At 49.9% G+C, this 20,011-nt stretch overlaps 2 protein-coding genes across 4 annotated transcripts in view; one reads left to right on the top strand and one right to left on the bottom strand.

Moving 5' to 3' along the window:
• Positions 1-5,811, bottom strand: part of Otog (otogelin) — a 66,276-nt gene extending 60,465 nt beyond the window's left edge. Inside the window, exons 1-6 of the mRNA XM_031386704.1 lie at positions 5,665-5,811; positions 5,237-5,297; positions 5,022-5,082; positions 1,677-1,752; positions 706-798; positions 402-556 (exon numbers count right to left, since the gene is read on the bottom strand). Coding sequence (XP_031242564.1) covers positions 402-556; positions 706-798; positions 1,677-1,752; positions 5,022-5,082; positions 5,237-5,297; positions 5,665-5,752 — 534 coding nt within the window. The 5' untranslated portion in view covers positions 5,753-5,811. The remainder of the gene's footprint in view (positions 1-401; positions 557-705; positions 799-1,676; positions 1,753-5,021; positions 5,083-5,236; positions 5,298-5,664) is intronic.
• A 2,878-nt stretch (positions 5,812-8,689) lies between these two features.
• The window catches only part of Ush1c (USH1 protein network component harmonin), a 46,551-nt gene continuing 35,229 nt past the window's right edge, over positions 8,690-20,011 (top strand). For 2 of the 3 annotated variants that reach the window (XM_031384306.1, XM_031384307.1), the window contains exons 1-4: positions 8,692-8,747; positions 18,906-18,973; positions 19,436-19,579; positions 19,696-19,834. In XM_031384306.1, the coding sequence (XP_031240166.1) occupies positions 8,712-8,747; positions 18,906-18,973; positions 19,436-19,579; positions 19,696-19,834 (387 nt within the window). In that variant the 5' untranslated portion in view covers positions 8,692-8,711. Of the gene's footprint in view, positions 8,748-18,905; positions 18,974-19,435; positions 19,580-19,695; positions 19,835-20,011 lie in introns of all 3 variants that reach the window. The other variant, XM_031384308.1, reaches the window with a different exon arrangement.

The raw sequence follows: 20,011 nt of genomic DNA, 5'->3' as shown, positions 1-20,011 counted from the left end.
AACTCATGTCCTTTGCTGTGGTTTCTCTATTAAAACAAAGGTACTGTGGATAAAGACCAGTCTGTGCTGTTGTCCTAAGAGCCTCCCAACTATGAAACACCACACTCAGAAAAAGAGCATAGTATATGCCATGGAAACAAATGGCTAAGGTCAGTGAGGGGCCATGGAAGCGAATGGCTAGGTTCAGTGAGGGGCAGCCAGGGACAGTGAGGGGCAGCCAGGGGCAGTCAGGACGACTGGGTAAGCAGGGGCTTAGAGACAGTGGCTCTTTTTTGGAGCACAGTCCTTGAGTAGGAGCTGGGAAAAGTGGAAAGGGAAGGCTCCAGGTTCCAGCCCCTAGAGGCTCCCAGGTCTTGATGGAGCCTGCATGGACCAGCCGGACAGGAGAGAGGAGGCCTCACCTGGATGGAAAAGCTCTGACCCTCAGGTTCGTGGTGTCCCACCAGCAAGTAGGTGCCCTTTCCAGAAAAGTAGTAGTACAGGCCATCAAATGTCTCCACGTGGTGCTGCCCCCAGGCCCGGCAGATGCTGTCCCGCTCAGGACCGACGTTATACACTGAGGCAGGGCAAAGCGAGACTAGATCTGTATGGGCACTGTGCTGGAGGCTGGTGGGTTCCAGATCTTACAGGGCCAACCCTGTGGTCTTGGTCCTAAAGCTTTTCTGTACCCATGGTCCCTCCTGGGGCTGGAGAGATCAGACCTACCCAACTGGCAACGGGGTCCAGTAGCATTGAAGCGTCTGCAGTCACAGAGAGCTGGGTGCACACACTCACCCCCATTGAAGCAGGAGAACAAGTCTGCAAGAGAGACACAGAGACATTCCCTACCACATCAATCCAGCAGAGCTAAGACACACACCTCCTCCCAGAAGGCACCAAGAAGTGAAGGTTCTGTCCTAGACAGCCAGCCTGACATGAGTCGCATGGGGTTCATAGGGACACAGCACAGTCCCTATTCTGATGGGAACTCAGGGTGTAGTCTTAGAGTTTCAGCCTTCAGTATGCATGAAGTAGCCCTAAGGGCACCTGACCCAGGACTTCCATTCTGTAAGTTTAGCTCCTGGCTAGCAAGCAAGACAACAAGACCGAGAATGTGAAGGCTTTTGGGGGGGTGGGAGGGAAAGGGAGATTGCTTTGAGATACTCAAGCATTCGCTGCTCAAGGACTTCTCCTTGGTCAAAGCATGAATCTGGATTGGTGTGAGAACATAGGAGAGAGAATGAGCGAATGAGGAGACAGTGTGGTGAGGGAAGGAGTCACGGACAGGACACAGACATGGGACTCTAGTGGGGGCCGAACAGCCACAGGACTTGTGACTAGGTCACAGAAGGAAGGGTATGAGAAGGCCTTAGATCTAAGAAAGGTGAAGAGAGAATTAAACACAGGAATTAACACACTGAAGGATCATGCCACTGGAAGTAGGAAGCAAGATCAGAAAGACTATGAGTTTGGGGGAGGGGTCAACCATCTTGTGAGGCAGCAAGCTCATGAATCAGACAATGAAGCAGGAGCCGGGACACAAGGATGTGAACAGGACACAGAGAGGCTGTGCAGGTCAAGCTGGGGAAGATAGGAAGAGACTCCAGGCACAGAAAGGGGGTCACAGATAGTGCCCTGTCAGGCTCTCTGTAGGCCAGACTCTCCTACACATAGGCTGTGGAGAGGGTGCAACTTACAAGATGGTGCACACTTGGCCCGGTGGAGCCGTCTCTCCCACGAAGACATGACAGATGCGTCTAAGGCTTCAGCCTCCTTTTAGGAACAGAGAATAATTAGTTCTGTGCACTGGAATATTGAGCTCCATGTCTACTTCCTCTACATCTAAACATGCCTAAGATGAAGCCTGGCTCCCAGCAGAGGATTCACAAGAAAAGGCATGTCCAGCAGCCTCCATTCCTGCAGCCCAGCTAAGCTCGCCACCCCTCCTTGGCATGAAGCCTGGCTTCTTGCTTGCCGGATGCCCAAACCACCTCCTTCTTGCTTCATGAGAAGGCCTTGACCCATCATTCTTTGTCAGTTTTCTGTGTTCTTGGCCCACTTTGGCCCCCGGTCCCTGGGACCTCCCCATACATTCTTACCTAGCGCCAGGAATCAGGTGTCCCCATGGGGGATGGAAAGAAACATGCAGAGGGGACCCTTGCCACCCTCCTCCCATGGTCCCTTGGCAGCTTCTGATTAAGCTTTGTAAACGTACATATCATGCCACCTCAGATACGGCCCCTGAGACCTTGCTGTGGTCAGAAGACAACCAGAGCTGCAAAGCACCAAAGCCATTTTCTGGAAAATTCTTGGTTTTACTGCATTGATATTTAGTCACAGGCTGGAGTTCTTGGTCCTTCTGCCTCCACTCCCAAGTGTTGGAGCTATGGTGTGCACCACCACCCTGGGCTTGGAGAACTCTTTAAATCCCATCCAAATAATTAGTCTTCGGGATGAACCAGGGTTTGTATTCATTCTCATGTCATGAACCCATTTAACAATCTAGCCAAGCTTGTGGTGGCACCTTCTCAGAAAAGTGTTTATAAATACATAAAATGTAAGACTACAAAGGAAACCAGTTATAATGTAAACATGAAAGTGGTTTTTTTATGCGTGCTTGGATAAAATTATACTTCTTTAGCAACACATGAAATAAGACCCATCAGCAAGTTTCCTCACCGCCAAGGCTGTGTAAGAGCAGCAAACATAAATGACAGCTGCTGGTGCTAGGAAATGCCCCTGACTTCCCTCCGTGATTGGCACTGCTAATACACTTGTGCTTATAGCAGCAATAATTGAACGTATACTAGATCTCACTTGGTGTCTCAAATAAAAAGAATATTTTTTTCCTCAGTCTAGTTAGTGGCCTCCTGGTTACAACTCTAGCCCTCTGGAGAATACCTGAGCTCTGCAGAGGCAGAGGGATCTCTGTAAGTTCAAGGCCAACCTGTTCCACATAGCTAGTTGTAGACCAGTCACAACTACATAGAAAGACCTTGTCTCAGAGAGAGAGAGAGAGAGAGAGAGAGAGAGAGAGAGAGAGAGAGAGAAGAGAAGAGAAGAGAAGAGAAGAGAAGAGAAGAGAAGAGAAGAGAAGAGAAGAGAAGAGAAGTGAAGAGTTTGCTTGGCTACTAACACACGACCTGCCCCCACTTTCTTAGACCAAGCATTCTGGATAGAAGCCCTCAAAGCATCCACAGTATGTGGACCTCGGTCCCCCTCCAGTCACCATATAGGGAGGCCACTGTTAGTTCTTTTTAACTCTGTAAATTAAAAAGGTGATGTCTGCTCGTGTCACCTAGATGCTCAGGACCTGTGCTGGTTAGTTTTATGTCAACTTGACACAATCTGGAGTCATTTAGGAGAGAGAGTCTCAACTGAGAAAATGCCCCCATAAGATTTGCCCCCATTAGGCAAGCCTGTGGGGGAATATTTTAATTGATGATTGATATGGGAGTGCCCAGATCACTGGGGGCAGTGCCACCCCTGAGCAAATGCTCTTGGGTGGCATAAAAAAGCAGACTGAGAAAGCCATAGGGAGCAGCACCCCTCCATGGCCTCTGCATGAGTTCTTGCCTCAAAACTCCTGTCTTCAGTTCCTGCCTTGACTTCTCTCAGTGCTGGGCTGTGAATTGTAGATTAAACAAACCCTTTCCTCCCCAAGTTGCTTTTGGTCATGGTCTCTTATCCCAGCAATAAAAACCCCGACTAACACAGGACCTTCTCATTGGAAAAGGCCAAGGCTGCCTAACCAGGAAACCAGCAAGGGGCACTCAGACTACTGGGAATGAGATATTGGGTGTGAGAGTCTTTATCTCCATGGAAATGTAGGGATTTCTAGAATAATGTGGGCAGAGGGGCAGGTCTGGCTCCATCAGCATGTTGGTCTACCTGCTCATTATAGGTCCCAGAAAGTCAGCTTCCCTGTCTATGGAGAGAATGCCCTTCAACTTTCACCTTTCAACACAAAATATGTAAGACTCAGATCATGAAGCCCGGAGAGTGGGGCAATGAGAGGAAAGATGGGCCTTGGAAGGGAGCATGTCCACCTCTGCCCATCCTGGGCTTCTGCACCTAGCTTTGAAGAGCAGATAGCAGGGACTTTTTTTTACAGTATAAATTATCAACCCTACCTCATTGACACAAGGACTCCCCTGAGCTGATTATCAGGCTGGACACAGCTGAGGGTCAAGCCTCCTGAGGGAACATTGCCAGAGGCAGGCTGGTGTGTAAAGTGTCCGTGGTTGTAGAAGAAAGAAGATGAATGGAAGACAGGATTAGAGAGCAAACCTGAGTCATCTAATCCAGAGATCAACAAAGTTTGGCCAATGGAGAAAACGGACTTTCAGCTTCTCTCACGAAAACAGAGAATCCCAGGAGGGTGGGCCCCAAGGGATAGTGAGGAGTCACTCTGTGTGTGTGTGTGTGTGTGTGTCTGAACATGTATGTGTGTTTGAGCATGTATGTGTGTGTGTGAACATGTGTATGTGTGAGTGCATATGTGTACGTGTCTGAGCATGTATGTCTATGTATCTGAGCATGTGTATATGTGTTTGTGACTGTGTCTGTGTGCACATGTGAGAGTATGCAGGTCAGAGGACAATCTCAAGTGCTCTTCCTCAGGCTCTACCCACCATTCTTTACCCAGTCTTTCCTTGCAGTCCCTAGCAGGTGGCCTGGCCTCTCAGAGCTGCCTTCCTGTGGCACTGCATAGGGTATGGAAAGGGGCCTTAGATAGGATTTCCAGCTTTCGCAGGTGAGACAGAGAAGAGAACTCTCTCTTAAGCCCTCACCTGCCTGCTCTCCTCTGAGGTGGAGAGGACTCAGCTTTCTCCTGAAAGGGCCTGTGCCTGTCTTTCCTAAAAAATATACTAGGGACCCAGGAGACTAGAAAAATAGGGACAGAGGGAGGTCATGGATTTACACACTAGACACACACCAGTGTATTTGTTCCTCTCCATGTAACCCCTGAGAAAATCTGTTATCTCAGGCCCAGAAAAAGTCCCCTGCCCAGGGACATCCCCTCCCCTGGCATCTCTTACCTGCCCTTCCATAACTGTTGTGACATCTTCTACTGCAAGGGACATCTCCTGGTAGCTGTGGCTAGATGAGAAATGAGTTTGGCATATGTGCAGAGTCAGGAGTGGCCTTGCTTCCCCTCACCCCAAAGCCCAACCATCCCTATATACTAAACTCCTGGGATCATGTGTGCCAAGAATAAGATGGAGCCCTCACTGTGGGTGAGGCAGTGACTTACCTGGGCTCAGGAGCAGGCTCCTGTTGCAGGTCTGCACTGGTTTTCCATGTAAGTGCTGAGGCTGGGGAGGGACCATATTCTCCACACCACGTAAGGCCACCTTCGCTCAGGGCTCCCACTGTATTCTTCCACTGGGCACCCACCCCACCCCCACCTCACCCCATTTTCTCAAGCCCTTTCTCTAGCTCCCAGGACCCTTCCAGAGAAGGTCTCCCTCCTTCCTTCCACTCCTTGGGCTCTCTAGTTCTCCATCTCTAGGCTCTTCTCAACTACCTTAGTCCCAGGCCTGGCTGTCTAGATGTCTTCCTCCCCTCTCACAGGTCTCTGCCCTTTCTCACACACCATCTTTCTTTTCTCTACAACCCAGCCCAGACATGTTCCCCTAAAATTTCCCCCAGCCCCAGACTCCCCCTCACAACCCTTCTCACCCTGGTGCTTGAACTCCGCAGCGGGCTCAACCCTAAATAGACAAAAGCAAGAGAGAAGCAAGCATAGCCTGGGCGCGAGGGCTCCCATGAGGGTGCCAGGCGATCGATCGATCGGAGAGCCTGGCGCAGGGCTCTGCTCTTAGGTGGGTCACACCTCCTCTGCAATCCCTCAGCTCTCTAGCCCTCTCCCTTAGGCCCTCCTCTCAGGCTCTTGACTCCTCCCCAGGCTAGAGTGACAGGCCTGCCCAGCTCATTACCATAAGTTGGGAGCCAGGCTACAGCCCAGTCTTTGTCCTTCTAGCCATTGTAACTACCCTCCCCCAGGGAGGGCCTCTGGAGAGCAATGAGACAAGCTGAGCAGACTCCAGTTTCCTCACCTGGGTCCTAGAAGCCCCTTCCTCTAGAGCAGATATTCCGCTCCTTGTCCTCTCTCCTTTTATAGAGGGCCACCCTAGGGCCTGAGAAGCGCCACTCAGCAGAGTTAGAGACTGGGCTCATGCTGCAGAGAGGTAGTCTGTGTGTCCATAGCTCCTCTACCCTTGCTTCATCTGGGCCCCAAGTCCCCACTCTCTGTTCAGTAAGAGCTTGATTGGGCAAGGCCGTGCCTTAGTCCACAGGCATGCCAGTGCTGGCTCAGGAAATATTGTGTGAAGGACCAAGAAATATTGTGTGAAGGACCAAGGTGCTTGTTTGGTCCCATCAAAGCCAGAGTGACCACAACTTTGGTTTTATGAACAAGAGGTCCTTCATGTCCAGGAAGAATTGGCTCCTCACAAACCCCTGGGTAGGGTTATAATTTGGGATGCACACATTCATTTGGCAGATTTGTTGAGAGTCTGTTTTGTGCCACTTACTGTTCTAAACATATGGTGGACAAGCTGGCCTCTTGAAGACACTGGCTGAGAGTCAAGGAGAACACAGGGTGGTCTCAGAGGAGAGACATTTGTGGAAAAGGAACCCAGACCCAACTCAAAGGGGAAGTAGTTTTTAAAGGATGCCTATGGTCCCAGGAAGGAAGGGTTGAGTGGCTATGGGCTGTGTTCTTCTGGGTAAGGACATTCTCTGGGTCCTAAATATGAAACCAACAGTCATGTGACATACTTAAGGAACTCAGAAGTGGCTAGAGAAATGGCTCAGTAGTTAAGAGGACTTGTTGCTCTTGCAGAGGACTGGGGTTCAGTTCCCTGCATCCATACTGCATACAGCTGTTAATATCTCTAATCCCAGGAACCCTCGGCAGCCTTCACAGCACCAGGCATCCAAACAGTGTATGTAAATATATGCAAGCAAACATTCATACACAAAAATAAAATTTAAAAAAAACTCAAAGAAAGGAGAAGGAAAAAGAGAATCAAAGATGTAAATTGAAAGAGGGTTGTATCTCATGTGGCCTTTTCTGGACCACTAAATGCCCCATGAGCCTTTCTGTCCAGTTTCTGACTTACTCAGTTAGTAACAAAGAATCCTAGTGACCATTAACTCTCAACCTGACACCACCTAGCATCAGCTGAGAGCAAAGCCTAGGCCAGATTAATCTGTGGACTTGTCTGTGTGGATTGTATTAACTGATGAAGAAGGAAGTGAAGGACAGAGGCTGGGCTATAGCCTGGCTCTCAAATTTATGAAAAGCCTATATCGTGAGTGCACCACCCTCAACAGGTGGTCCTGAGCTTTATAAGCAAGCTAGCTAAGCTATGCATGAGCCTGGGAGCAAGAGAGCCAGTGATTGAGCCAGCAAGGAGCATTCCTCCACAGTCTCTGCTTCACGTTCCTGCCTGGGTTCCCTTCTTTGCTTCTGTCAACAACGGAATGGGACCCAGAAGCATAGAATAGAATAAAGCTTTGCCTCCCCAAGTCACTTTTGAGCACAATGTATTCCACAGCACCAGAGTGATACTAAGTCAGAAGCCGAGAATCTGGATCGTACTTTCAAGTTATTTCCCCAGGCATACATCTTTTATTTATATCTTAATTTAGGCCATAATTTAGCCGCCATGAAAACAGGCTGCTTACTGGTAAATGGCAGAGGGATCTAGAGAAGAGCCTTCTCGTGTCTCTGAAGTTACAACTGCTCCTACCTGATTTGATCTCCTTGCCCATCCCGTGAGGTGGTAGCAACATGCCGAGCACCTACACTGATAAATTCAGGCACCAAGGTCCACAGGCCCCACCACACATCCGAGAGTGTGTGTGCTGGATTACTTTCTGTTATGTCTGGGGCAGAACAGTTAAGGAAGTGGGGAGGGAAAGTGAGTCAGTGGGTGGAGGCATTCCCCAACACTGTCCCCATGAGATACAGTAAGACCCAGCCTGTACCCCGCCCCCAGGAGTTTTTGTACTGGGAAGGTGAATGGAAGAAGCCTGGCTGAAACCTAGGAAAAGGCCAGATGTTTACCGAATAAGGGGTGGAAGTGGGAGCTGGGGTGGGAGTGCAATGGAGGGGTGCAATGGAGGGGTGGGTTCAAGAAGGCCAATGGCTTCTGCATGTGAGTCCACCTACAAGAAGAATCTCTGAATCCCTAAGCCCGTGCCCCTGCAAAAAAGTTCCAAACCTCAGTCGGACACCGTGGGCCAGGCGCGTAATCCCAACACTTAGGAGGTAGAGGTGAAGGATCAGGAGTAGTTCAGGGCCATCCTCCTCTGCTACATATTCACTTCAAGGCCTGCCTGGGCCACATGAGATGCTCTTTCAGAAAAGAAAAGAAGTCTCAAACTACCCCTGCCGTCTGCCGCCTTGCGTCTCCTCGATCTTAATGGGTGTGTGGACCACTCTGGAATAGACTGCATGCCTCACTAACCAAGCCACTACTAGTACATCCACACCATGGACCTTCTTTTCTTCCAGGGCAGCTGGGCTGAACTTTAGTACAGGTGACCCCGCCTCCAGGCTGTCCTTTCTCCTCCCAGCCCCGCCCCTGCTCCTTCCAGGCCCCACCCCTAGCTCCGAGGGAGGCAGGCCCTGTCCTGGCGGCTGACCCGCTGGAGCACCGAAGCCAGGCACCCTAAGAAGCAGACCAAGCTGCAACGCAACAGGATTAGGCTCAGCCATGGACCGGAAGGTGGCCCGAGAATTCCGACACAAGGTCAGAGTTGAGAGGTACCCCGCGAGATGGCGACTATGGGTGGGAGATGGACAAGAGCCCTCCCTCTTCCTTACCTGAGAGTCTTGGTCAGACTGGGACTTCCTTCTGAAAGTGTCCCAGCAAAACGAGCCGGGAACACTAGAAAATCCAGGTATAAGGCTTACTGAGTTGACCCTCTCCAAAAAATGTCAATTCTCCTTGGTCCTTCAGGGGCTGGGAACTGGACAGAAAACCCCAACAGGGCTGAGGGGCAGTTTTGAACCAGTACAGATTATCTTCAAGGGCAAGGACCAAGGAGGGGCCAGGATGTGGAGCGCCTGGCTTTGGTCTATTAGACCCCTCAAGTAGAATCTTACCTCCCTGGATATGTCTCAGTGAGGGGGTCACACTGGTTCCTCAAAGTCCTCCAAGACCTTGATTGGAATGAGAAATTTCCTAATGTGTTTTCCAGACTATAAGGTCTATGGAGGCCACAGAAGGCCACTGAAGGACAGGGGACCCAGTGGTGGCCTCCTAGCATGCCCCAGATGGGGGTAAAGCTGGTGTTAACAGCTCCTCACAGGCCCTGCCCAAGAAGTTGGGAGCTGTATGCATACCCTGACGCTTGACACCAAGCTGAACCCCTTCCCTGTCTGAGGGGACAGAGTACCTAAAGCTCAATCTGGGTGTCCCCTCTCCTCCCTCCCACATAGAGGCCCAGAGATGTCCAGAAGCCAGTCACTGTTGAACCTCAGAGGTTACAAGCCAAGAGCTTCACCCAATGTCAGGGATCAGACAGTCATTCATTTAAATGTGTTCTGAGGGCTTACCCATTTTGTATCAGACCCTGTCTGCACCCTCATATGGCCTACTCCATGTGGATGGGAGGCAGGCCATGGGCACAGAGCATTGGGGTCAAGGTTTGGTAGGGGCCGTAGGCATGGAAACTTTCCTAAACACAAGGTGGAGACGTTCTTGCTCCCACTCCCAGCCATGAGAAGTGGCAGGAAGTTCAGCAGGAGTGGAGGGCTGCTGAATGTCAAGAGAACTGTTCGTGTTCAGGGATGCACCTTGAGCCCAGGGATACGTGTGTCAGGGCGGGGGCGGGGAGAGGGGAGACAACTCAGCTGCAGTTAACATTTGCTGAGTGTCGATTTCAGTCAACCCACTTTAAAGGCTCCTGTCTCCTTCTGAGCTTAAATTTCTCTTTCCTGGCCTTGGGCTGGGAGTAATGTATAGTCGGCTTCTCTTTCAATTTCTTGCAGTGGAGTGACCTACACTTTACCTCTTTGGAGAGACTCACGCCCAGGGTCCCTGATGTCTGACTTGACTCTACATTCACCTCTATTCTTCCTTTCCTGGTTCTAGAGGCCCTCAGGCCTCTGCATTTCCGTGTCCGGGCTCCTCCTATTAATGCTCTCATGTCACATGTAGGACAGGCATCCTAGTAAGCAAGGCCTGGGCTGGACTTTGTGACCTAGAGTCTCAGGCATAGCAACAGCCTTCCTCTCTCATGCTGGGGATCATCCAGGAACTGAGAGGAAAAATGAGGTTGAGAGGCAGGCAAGCTGAGTGAAATTTACAGTTTTCTATTGCTTCTTCTAAAGACCCCCCCCCTTCCTGAGTGTTTTGGGGAAATTCATTTCTGAGCAGAAGTTTACAATCTAAATCTTTAGTTGCCAGAGGTAGTGTTTAAAGTAATGTGTTGTCATGGCTGATACTGGGTGATCACTCTGTGACTCAGGTCTCAAATTTGTGAATTGGGCATACTGTTTAACCAATAACATTATCATGAAGGCTGAATAAGATCTGTGTGTGTGTGTGTGTGTGTGTGTGTGTGTGTTATGTAAATTGGGCTCTTGGAGAATCCCAACACTGAGGGTCAGCTCTCATCTCTGCCACTCACTGACCTTGAGTACGCCACTCGATCTCTGAGCTTTTGTTTCTTTCGTTGCGATGGGGCTGTGCTGTGTGTGCGAGACAGCATTGGGTAGGAATTCAAGTGTGGGGTGCTCTGATCCCCAGGCAAAATCTGCACGTGTTATTGTAAAGGTTTGCTCCAGTTGTTGGTCGGTTCTGGTCCAAAAGCAGTCAACGGGGCTTACAGCACACGGGGCCATTGATGGAGGGAACAGCCTTGAGTTGGAAAGCGCCGGGCTAGGATGATCAGGGACGGAGGTCTCTCCCTGGAGCTGAGTGGAACATCAGCTTTGCAAAGCAGCCTCTTTGTTCCCAGCTGCCATGCTGAAACCTGGTTACTCATTTGCTCAGAAAACATTTATTACCTCTCTAGCAATCACACATTTATGAGCAGCTCTGGTGTACCCTGCCCCCAGCCAGTCAAGCAGGGAGGAGTGGGGTGAATGAGAGCAGAAGAGCCCCCCCACTAGGATTTGCTATTCATTCATTCATTCATTCATTCATTCATTTTCATTCATTCATTCATTTATACATGTGTGCAATAAACACTCTCTGGCCCCCTAATCTTTGCCAGGCAGAGTTTTGGCATCAAGGAGCAAACCAAAGCCTTGCTGATCATCAGGAGAATGCCCTGGTGTGGGAGACAGTTACCAAGGAAACTAACAGTATCTTATGATGGGGTGCTGTGCTGAACACTGGGAGAAAAGTAACCCTGTGAGGGGGATAGAGACCAACAGGTGGTATGCTGTGTAGCCAGGAAGATCTCTCTAAAGAGGTGACATCTGAACCTAGAAAAAGAGAAAGGTGTCATGTGGTGGACGAAGAAGAGGGAGCAACCTGCCTGCATTGCTTTAGAATAGCAGGCAGGGCTCTGGGAGGAGTGACAGAGTAGAGAGCAGTGGGCGGGGTAAGTGGGTGAAATGCGAACAGTAATGGCTTGAGGTTTTCTTCAGAGTTCAGAGAACTCAGCCAAGAGAGAATGGTTTACATTTGAACAGGATTGCCCCTGTGGCTCCTGGAGTAGAAAGAGGACTTTACTCAGTAGGATTTGGAACTGAGCATCTTGCCTGTTAATTGAGGTTGGGAGTGGATGTTACACTGTTACGCTATGGATGTGGAGAGGGTTAGGACAAAGCCGACTTGAGTCTCTTTGGGATGTCTGAAATTTGAGGCACCCTGTACATGTCTATTGCTGATGGAAAGGACTGTGGGAGGCTAGAGGGGAGCATTCTGGAGTTCTTGGGGTAGGAGTGGCATAAAGCCCTGGATGGATGTGGTCACCCAGAGGAGTAAAGATGAGGGGAAGATCCAGGATATCACCAGAGGCCCAGATTGGAGAGGAAAGCAAGGAACAGCAGGACACAGAGGAGTACCTCTGCACAGAGGTGCAATGGCAGACCAGGCCTGGCACTAGAGACCTCACTCACACACTCCCAGCTGAGCCACACTCAGAATCCTTCCACTTTAGTTTTGTTTTGAGCTGGCCTTGAACTTGCTGCCTGTCAAAGGACAGACCTTGAGCTTGTAATCCTTCTTCTATCTCCTAGGGCTGTAGACAAACACCAGGAGGTGTGTGTACTTTTTACTTTGAGACAGGACCTCACTAAGTTGCCTAGGTTGGCCTTGAACTGTCTCTAGCCCAAGTAGGGCTTGAATCTGCAGGTCTGCTGCCTCATTCCCGCAAGTATCTTGGACTATAGTCCTGTACCACCAGGCCCCACTAAGATGAGACTCCAGACAAGATGAAGGCTATGTCCATGACTTTGGTGGTGAAGGGCTCACAGAAGTATCATCACCCCTGAATTCTCCTGGTTGTGTACATTAAATGTAAACGGCATTTCACATGTCAACCACACTTCCATAGTGTTGGGTTTTTTGTTTTTGTTTTGATTTGGTTGGTTTTTTTTTTTTAAGGTGGAAGATGTTCCCTTTTGTTTTAAATATCAACTTGCCTTAGCCTGAAATCACCTGGAAAGAGAGTCTCCATTGAGGAACTGAGTGGATGGGATTGCCTGTGGGCTTGTCTGTGGGGAGTTGTCTTGGTTGTTAGTTGAGGTAGGAAGACTTGCCCACTGTGGGTGGCACCATTCCCTTGGCAGGAGGCTCTCAACAGTATCAGAGAGCAAAGATGCCACATGAGCATAAGAAAGCAAGCATCAGGGATACGTGTATTTTCTCTGCCCTTGACTGCAGATGTGAGTTGACTAGCTTCTTTGATTTCGGCCTTGACTCCCCACCATTAATTTGATCATGAGGCAAATCAATCCTTTCCTCCCTTAAGTTGCTTTTGGTCACTCGGATGTTTTCATCACAGCAACATAAATGAAATTAGAACAGAAGACAACAAAACAAGGATCAACTAAAGCTGAGGTGCTTACTGTGTGGAAGGAAGGCTGGGCCTTCACTCCACCTGCCTCCATGGAGGGCAAATGGCTGACAGCTGCAGAGAACATAAAACTTTCATCTTCTCTTCTTACCTAGTTTTATTTAATAAACATATGACTACCTGCTTTTCTAGGGACTGAGCTCTTCCTATATTTACTCATTGAATTAAAGATGAAAATAATTGTCCTTCATAAGATTAAATCCTTTTTTTGTTTGTTTTTGTTTTGTTTTTGAGACAGGGTTTCTCTGTGTAGCCCTGGCTGTCCTAAAATTCACTCTGTAGACCAGGCTGACTTGAATTCACAGAGATCCACCTGCCTCTGCCTCCTGAGTGCTGCGATTAAAAGTGTGTGCCACCATTCCCCTTCATAAATCCTTTTTTTTTTCTTACAAATGGGGAGAGTGTAGCTACTTTACACACAGGAAACTGAGGCAGGGAGAGGCACACACACAGTCCAGGAGGTCTTGGCTGGCTGCCCTTCACACTTACATTCCAGTCTCTGTGGCTCACACAGGTGTGGAGGAAATGAGAGAGTAAAGACAGAAAATCCAGTACAACTTGAGGGAACCAAGGCAGAGATGGGGACAAAGAGCACATAGGAACTGGTGGAAGGTGTGGTCATAAGGAGGCCACACTGGAGGCAAATTTTCAGGGCCCAGCCACCATCCCTGAAAATGCTAAGCTCACCTCAGCCAGGGTTGCAGCAGGCAACAGGTAGCTCATGCCCAGCCTGGAGGAATTTGTAGGGAAGGGGAAGTCTATCTGAGCAGCTTGGGCTGGTGCAAGTAGCCATCAGGGAACAAGGACACACTCCTGTTTCCTCACATTGCTCGTCTCCAGCTTGTATTTTCTACCTGCTGAACATAGCCGTGAGCCAGAAGGCATGGGAGGCCCTGCAAAGCCCTAGAACAGGGACTGGGAGGGAGCTGGTCTGGGCACATAAAGAGAAAGGCAGAGCTTGCAGCTGGAAGCCACACCAACGGCTTTACCTGTAGCCCGTTTAATTCCCCGCAGCCGCTCAAGGAGCGTGCAGTGTGCAGCATGCATTATTTATTGATTATCACCCCCTTTCTTCCTCTCCTGAAAGGTTTGCCCTTGAGGTGGAATTGTACAAGATCTAATCAAGCCAGCCCCTGTGGACAAGCCCCCCATGAGGCTGAAAGGCTCCCAAGGCTAAACCTACATTCTCCTCGGTGTGACAGGCAAAGGGCTTGAGCACAGAGAGGGAGAGATGCTCAGAGCACAGTACATCCTGTGCATCATAAGGAAGACCATTAGTACTAGGCAGAGATGTGGATAGAGACCCCAACAGCTCCTGTGCACCATGAGCTCTGTTTGGGGGTTTCTGCTTCCTACAGCAAGCCTAGAGAAGAATAAACTTACTAAATGTAGTTAGAGAAAGACGATTGGCAGCTTGCATACAATAAGTGTTCAATAAATGCATATTAGACTAAGGAACTCAAAGGGATACACAGGAAGTGGATACCATGTGATAGATGGGCTTTTAAAGCCAGCAAGCTTAGGCTAGAGTCTCAGATCGTCTCATCTTTTGTCCTCCATCTTCTCATCTGTGAGATGGGGATAATACAATCTATCTCCTGGGGTTGTTGGCAGGGTAAGTTTGTAGATCAGTGAGCAGAGTTAGAATGAGTGAGACAAGAGCCACAGGCTGGGGACTGGGAAGGGGACTTTAGGCTGGATCTCCTAGAGGAGAAGGCTCAGCCCTCACCACGAAGGAAGACGGGGTTCCCATGGGAGGAAGCAGAGCAAGCTGCCTTGGCTGAGCCTGAGACCAGCTCTTCTGCAAGGAGGAATCAGACACAAGGCCATTGCAGACACCTGTGTGCTGAGTGATACAAGATGGTAACCCAAGACTGCGGCCAGATGGAAGGAAAGCTCCAGGAACAAGCAGATGGAGCTCAACCCTGATTCAGCAGACCCCAGGAGTGGGCATCTGTGTCCATGGCATGTGCTCTGGGAACCACAGGGAAACAGATCATAGACACAGAGGAGGGGAGAATGAAATGTGGAAACCTACTATGTGCTGGGCACTTTTCATGTCCCTAGAATTACTCACAGTGCCTGGAGCAGGGCCTCATAAAGCTAATTTTTGGAGTGGCATTAAGGAGAATTCCAGGAGGAAACAGTTCTATCAAATTTGAAAGATGTGGCTTTATTTTATTTTATTTTTTATTTCATGTACTTGGTGTTTTGCCCACATGTCTGTGTGAGGATGCCTGATTCTCAGGAACTGGAGTTACAAACAGATGTGAGCTGTCATTCAAGTGCTGGGATTTTAACTCAGGACCTCTGGAAGAGCAGCCAGTGCTCTTAACCACTGAGCCATCTCTCCAGCCCCACAGAAACATCCTTAAGGGTAGTTTGAGTGATGATGCACTGTTACTTCACAGCCAGACTTCCAGAGACTTCCATATTTCTTTCTCTCATGCCCTTGGAAGTCTGCAAACTGAGGGAACAAAGCTGGACTGTCTCCTCAGATCTCCTTGGAGACGTTTCTGGGGTGGGAATGGTCCTTCTGTTTATGAAGCCCCTGCCATTGCCTTCACATCCTACCTCAGAGCAGTCCAAGCTAAACAACACTGCCTCCTTGGTGTATGGTTCTGAAAGGGTGAGCTAGACATTACAAGTCAGGCTGCTGCTGCCGGTGATGGCACACGCCTTTAGTCCTAGCACTCTGGAGGCAGCAGCAGGCAGGTGGATCTGTGAGTCTGAGGCCAGCTTGGTCTACAGAGTGAGTTCCAGGATAGCCAGGGCTACATAGAGGAACACACACACACACACACACACACATAAAAGAACAAGGCAGGGGTGGGTGTAGGTGGGGTGGCAAGGCTGGGAAGGGTCTACTGTGTCCTGGGAAATACTTGTCTAGCTACAGGCTGAGCCTTACACAGGATATAGAGGTGGTCCTGCAGAAGTGGATAAATCCAGACAGGACTAGTATGAGCTTCTTGTTGATGCAGAACTGGGCCTGCAGGCTCCCTCTGAAGTGGGCATGTTGGGTGTGACTTATGAGTGGGGGCCCCAGATGCAGACTCAACATTTAAGAGTTATTCACAAGTCCTGGGCCCCAGGAACAGGCTGCTTTCTAGGAAGACCATCTCTGGGTGCCTGTGCTTGACTCTAGGAAGGCAGAAAAATAGAATCCCAAGCCCAAAAGTTGCCAAGTCCTCTCCAGTTCCCTCCCCCGATGTTCTAGTCTCCAGTCAGTAGGTGTTGGTGTCATCCATGAGCATAGCCCCTTGCTGCTTAAACCTAAGCATGTAGCAGATGCGATTCTCCAGAGCTCAGTACCTCTCCTGTCCTTGTCCTCTAGTCCCCACCCATGGCTACAATTAGACAAGATGCTCTCTCCAGCTTAACAGACAGGATATTATGCTCCCACTGAAGAACAGAACTACCAGGGTTCAGAGCATCTCTTAAAAGGTGTTCTCATTATGGACCAGGTGAAGTGGTAGGTGTATGTCATTGGGGGTGGGGTGGGCATCCTGGGTATCAAACCTCATGTATGTCGGCAAGCACTTTACTGCTGAGCTCAGCCCACCCCCAAAAGCTTCCATAACAGTGCAGAGAGTCAGGTGTGGTGGTGCACATCTTTAATTCCAGCACCCAGAAAACAGAGGCAGGCATATTTCTGAGTTTGAGGCTAGCTCAAGCTCAAAACATTAAGTTTCAGGCCAGCCAGGGCTATCCAGTAAGACCTTGTCTTATTAACACACACACACACACACACACACACACACACACACACACACCAGTGGAGAGAGGTAAGAGGTAGGATGTATCTGTGGTAGAGGGTTGGATGTTGGGTTCTAAGAGGAACTTGGGTGCTCTTTGTCCTGGAAGGCCAGAGCCCCACTAGACAGGGCACAGCAGCAAGAGCGTGGGCTTGGCATCAGACCTGGGGTCAGATCCCAGCTCTGCTTGGTGGCTGTGGCCTTGGGTCACCTCTGTCACCCTCCCTGATTATAGTATGAGAAGAAGGGTCACACAGGGCTGATGCTTTGAACAAACGTCACCATAGGAGCTTCTGGGAGCACTGAAAGAGTATTTGCCACCCCTTCTGACCCAATGGCTCTTATTCCTGAAGGGTATGGCCAGACCAAGAGGCAGAAAACTAATAAATCCACCCAAGGCCTATTTATTGAGTATTTATTCTTCATTAGTCATGAGGACCGCAGACTGGAGTTGACCTACACCTTTTCTTCATTAAGACAGATTCCAAAAAGTTACAAACCTCAAGTTCCAGATGATTAGTAATGTCCCAGCAGAACGGATACTTCCTGGAGGTCGGAGTAGGTTGGTTATCAGAAAAGGTCTCTGTAGGAAAAAAGCAGCCATGCAAGTAAAGGGGGACACGGCATACACCTAAGCCTGGGGCTGGGGGACTCTGGCTCATACAAGGAGCTAAAAGGCACTCAGCCTGAAGAGTGGCAGCCTAAGACAAGGACTTGAATGAATAGAGAGAAGGGGTTGTGTGGGACTTCCTCCCTCCCCCATGATGATGGTTACCTCTAGAGCCTCTTGGGTGACTGCTAAGTTGTCTGACACTGAGCTATATCTCCACCCCTTGGCTTTGATTTTACATGCACCAAGAAGCTAGGAAGCACTCAGCAGACATGATTTTATATGTGAAGATTTTCCTGGCATGGTCCTAGGTGATTTAGTACCATCTGTGATTCCCTTCCCCATCTCTTAGCTGCTGGGAGCTTCCTACAGTAAGGAGAGAGGGTGCAGCTGGGGGAGCTTCGAGGGTCACTGCCACACACTCTTCAAGCCCTTGGAACTCCCCCCAGAGCACAGCCTTCTGGGTTCCTCCTGTCCTCAGTCAAATGCTCGTGTAGATCTAGGAGGAAGAGGACTTCCAAACTGAAAGTGGAGATCGGCATTCCCTGCCCAGGTCCAAAGTGTCAAGGTCCTCTTTACATTGGGACAGAGCCTTCTCTGGGGTCTTCCAAAGTCCTTAAGGTACCTGTAGAGAAGGCGTGGTCCTGGCCCCAGCTCTAGGTAGGCAGGAGATCACAGCTTCTCCTGTGAAGGGCAGAGACTGGGACTACAATGATAATGAGCACTGTCTTGCCTTGCTGCCTAGTCTTGGGCTAAAGAGAAAGCCAGCGATGTAGCCCTTGGAGAGTTTCCCTGAACTTACCCAAAGTATAGAATTTGGGACTCCTAGTTCTTCAGCTCCCCAGCTCCCCAGGGACAGAGGTGCTAATGAAACAGCTCCTGCACATGACCTCGGAGCCCTAGCTATTGACGTCAGCAAAAGCTGGGATGATGTAACCCAATCCTCCTCCTGGGGGGACACTGGGGGTGGAGGAGTGGCCAGGAGGCTGACTAGTGGACAGAACTCCAGGCCAGGCCAGGCCAGGGCCAAGTGCATAGGCAGCACAGAGAGATTTGGCGATAGGGTGCTCCTGCTGGGTGGGATGTGTTATCTGAGTGAGTGGCCCAAATCCTTCCTCAAAGCCTTTATCCGCCACTACAGCCACCATCAGGTGAGACTGTAGGCTTCTTCCCGACAAGGGTGACACGGCCGTGAGTGTGACAGTAGTAACACGCGAGTATGTCAGTGTTGAATGGGGGTCCACGTGTGCACATATGTGTTCAACCTGTGTGTACCTCTGTCACCTTGCCTGGGGATAAGATGTTTCTGGGCTATTCGGGAGTGTTATGTACAGCTCTGACATCTCAGGTAGTTTGGTACCTGGTTTTCCTCTTCTCTTCCCATCCGTAGCCTCGGGAGCTGCTGTGGGCATTCTGGACAGTGACGTCTCCTCCCCAGGCCTGCTGTGGGCATGCTGGGTATACAAGGGACTTGCAGCTATAATTCTGCTCTTTGGACTTTTCAGGTGGATTTTCTAATTGAAAATGATGCAGAGAAGGACTATCTTTATGATGTGCTGCGGATGTATCACCAGTAAGTGTGTGTCTATGTCACCAAGCCCAGGCAGGCCATCTATGCCACAGGAATCCAGAGTGGGTAATGTCCTAAGATAACATGTGCTCCTGAGAACACATGTATATGCTGCTTTTACTTGCTCACAGCTTCAGTGTATGTTTACATGAACAGCTCCTACTTGGCTCTGGACTAAGGTTCAGGGGTATACTGTGAGCAAGAAGGACTGGTCACTGGTCTCTGCCCTCAGGATGCTTCCAGTCTGATGGGATAGCTACCCAGGTAGCTTCAATAGAATATGAATGTTAAGAAAGCCAGCTGTTCCCCAGCCACTTCATCTGTTGTCTCTGATCATCCAACTTGCTTTTGATTCATTCAGTGTGTGTTTATAAACTCTGTTAAGGCCTGGAAGTGCAGGTCTGGGACAAAGGTCATAGTCAGCTGATGCCTCAGACACCCACCCACCCTCTGACATCTCCATAGGACCATGGATGTGGCTGTGCTCGTGGGAGACCTGAAGCTGGTCATCAATGAGCCCAACCGCCTGCCGCTGTTTGATGCCATCCGGCCCCTGATCCCACTGAAGCACCAGGTGGAGTATGACCAGCTCACACCCCGACGCTCCAGGTACGTCCAGTCCCCAGGCCAGAGGCTAGACCTGGGAGGGGCCAGCCTGGGTACACAGTGCTAGCCCTCAGGCCTGAGCTGGGTCATCACCAACACCCCCCCCATCACTGTGACAGGAAACTGAAGGAGGTACGCTTGGACCGTCTGCACCCTGAAGGCCTTGGCCTTAGCGTGCGTGGAGGCCTGGAATTTGGCTGTGGACTCTTTATCTCCCACCTCATCAAAGGTGGCCAGGCAGACAGCGTTGGGCTGCAGGTAAGTCAACAGAGCCAGTAGAATGGGGCCAGGGTCTCAAATGCCGTCTGCTCCTGATCCCCTGTGTGATACAATGTAGACACCCATTTTCTTAAGCCTTTGGGGAAAGGAAGGGAGTGTTTGGATGTCTTCAGAATACAGGAAAACTCTCTTACTCTCTCTCTCTCTCTCTCTCTC

Source organism: Mastomys coucha, unplaced genomic scaffold, assembly GCF_008632895.1.
Source record: "Mastomys coucha isolate ucsf_1 unplaced genomic scaffold, UCSF_Mcou_1 pScaffold21, whole genome shotgun sequence".
In the NCBI taxonomy this organism is placed as follows: Eukaryota; Metazoa; Chordata; class Mammalia; order Rodentia; family Muridae; genus Mastomys; species Mastomys coucha.
This window is presented reverse-complemented; position numbering and strand designations above follow the sequence as displayed.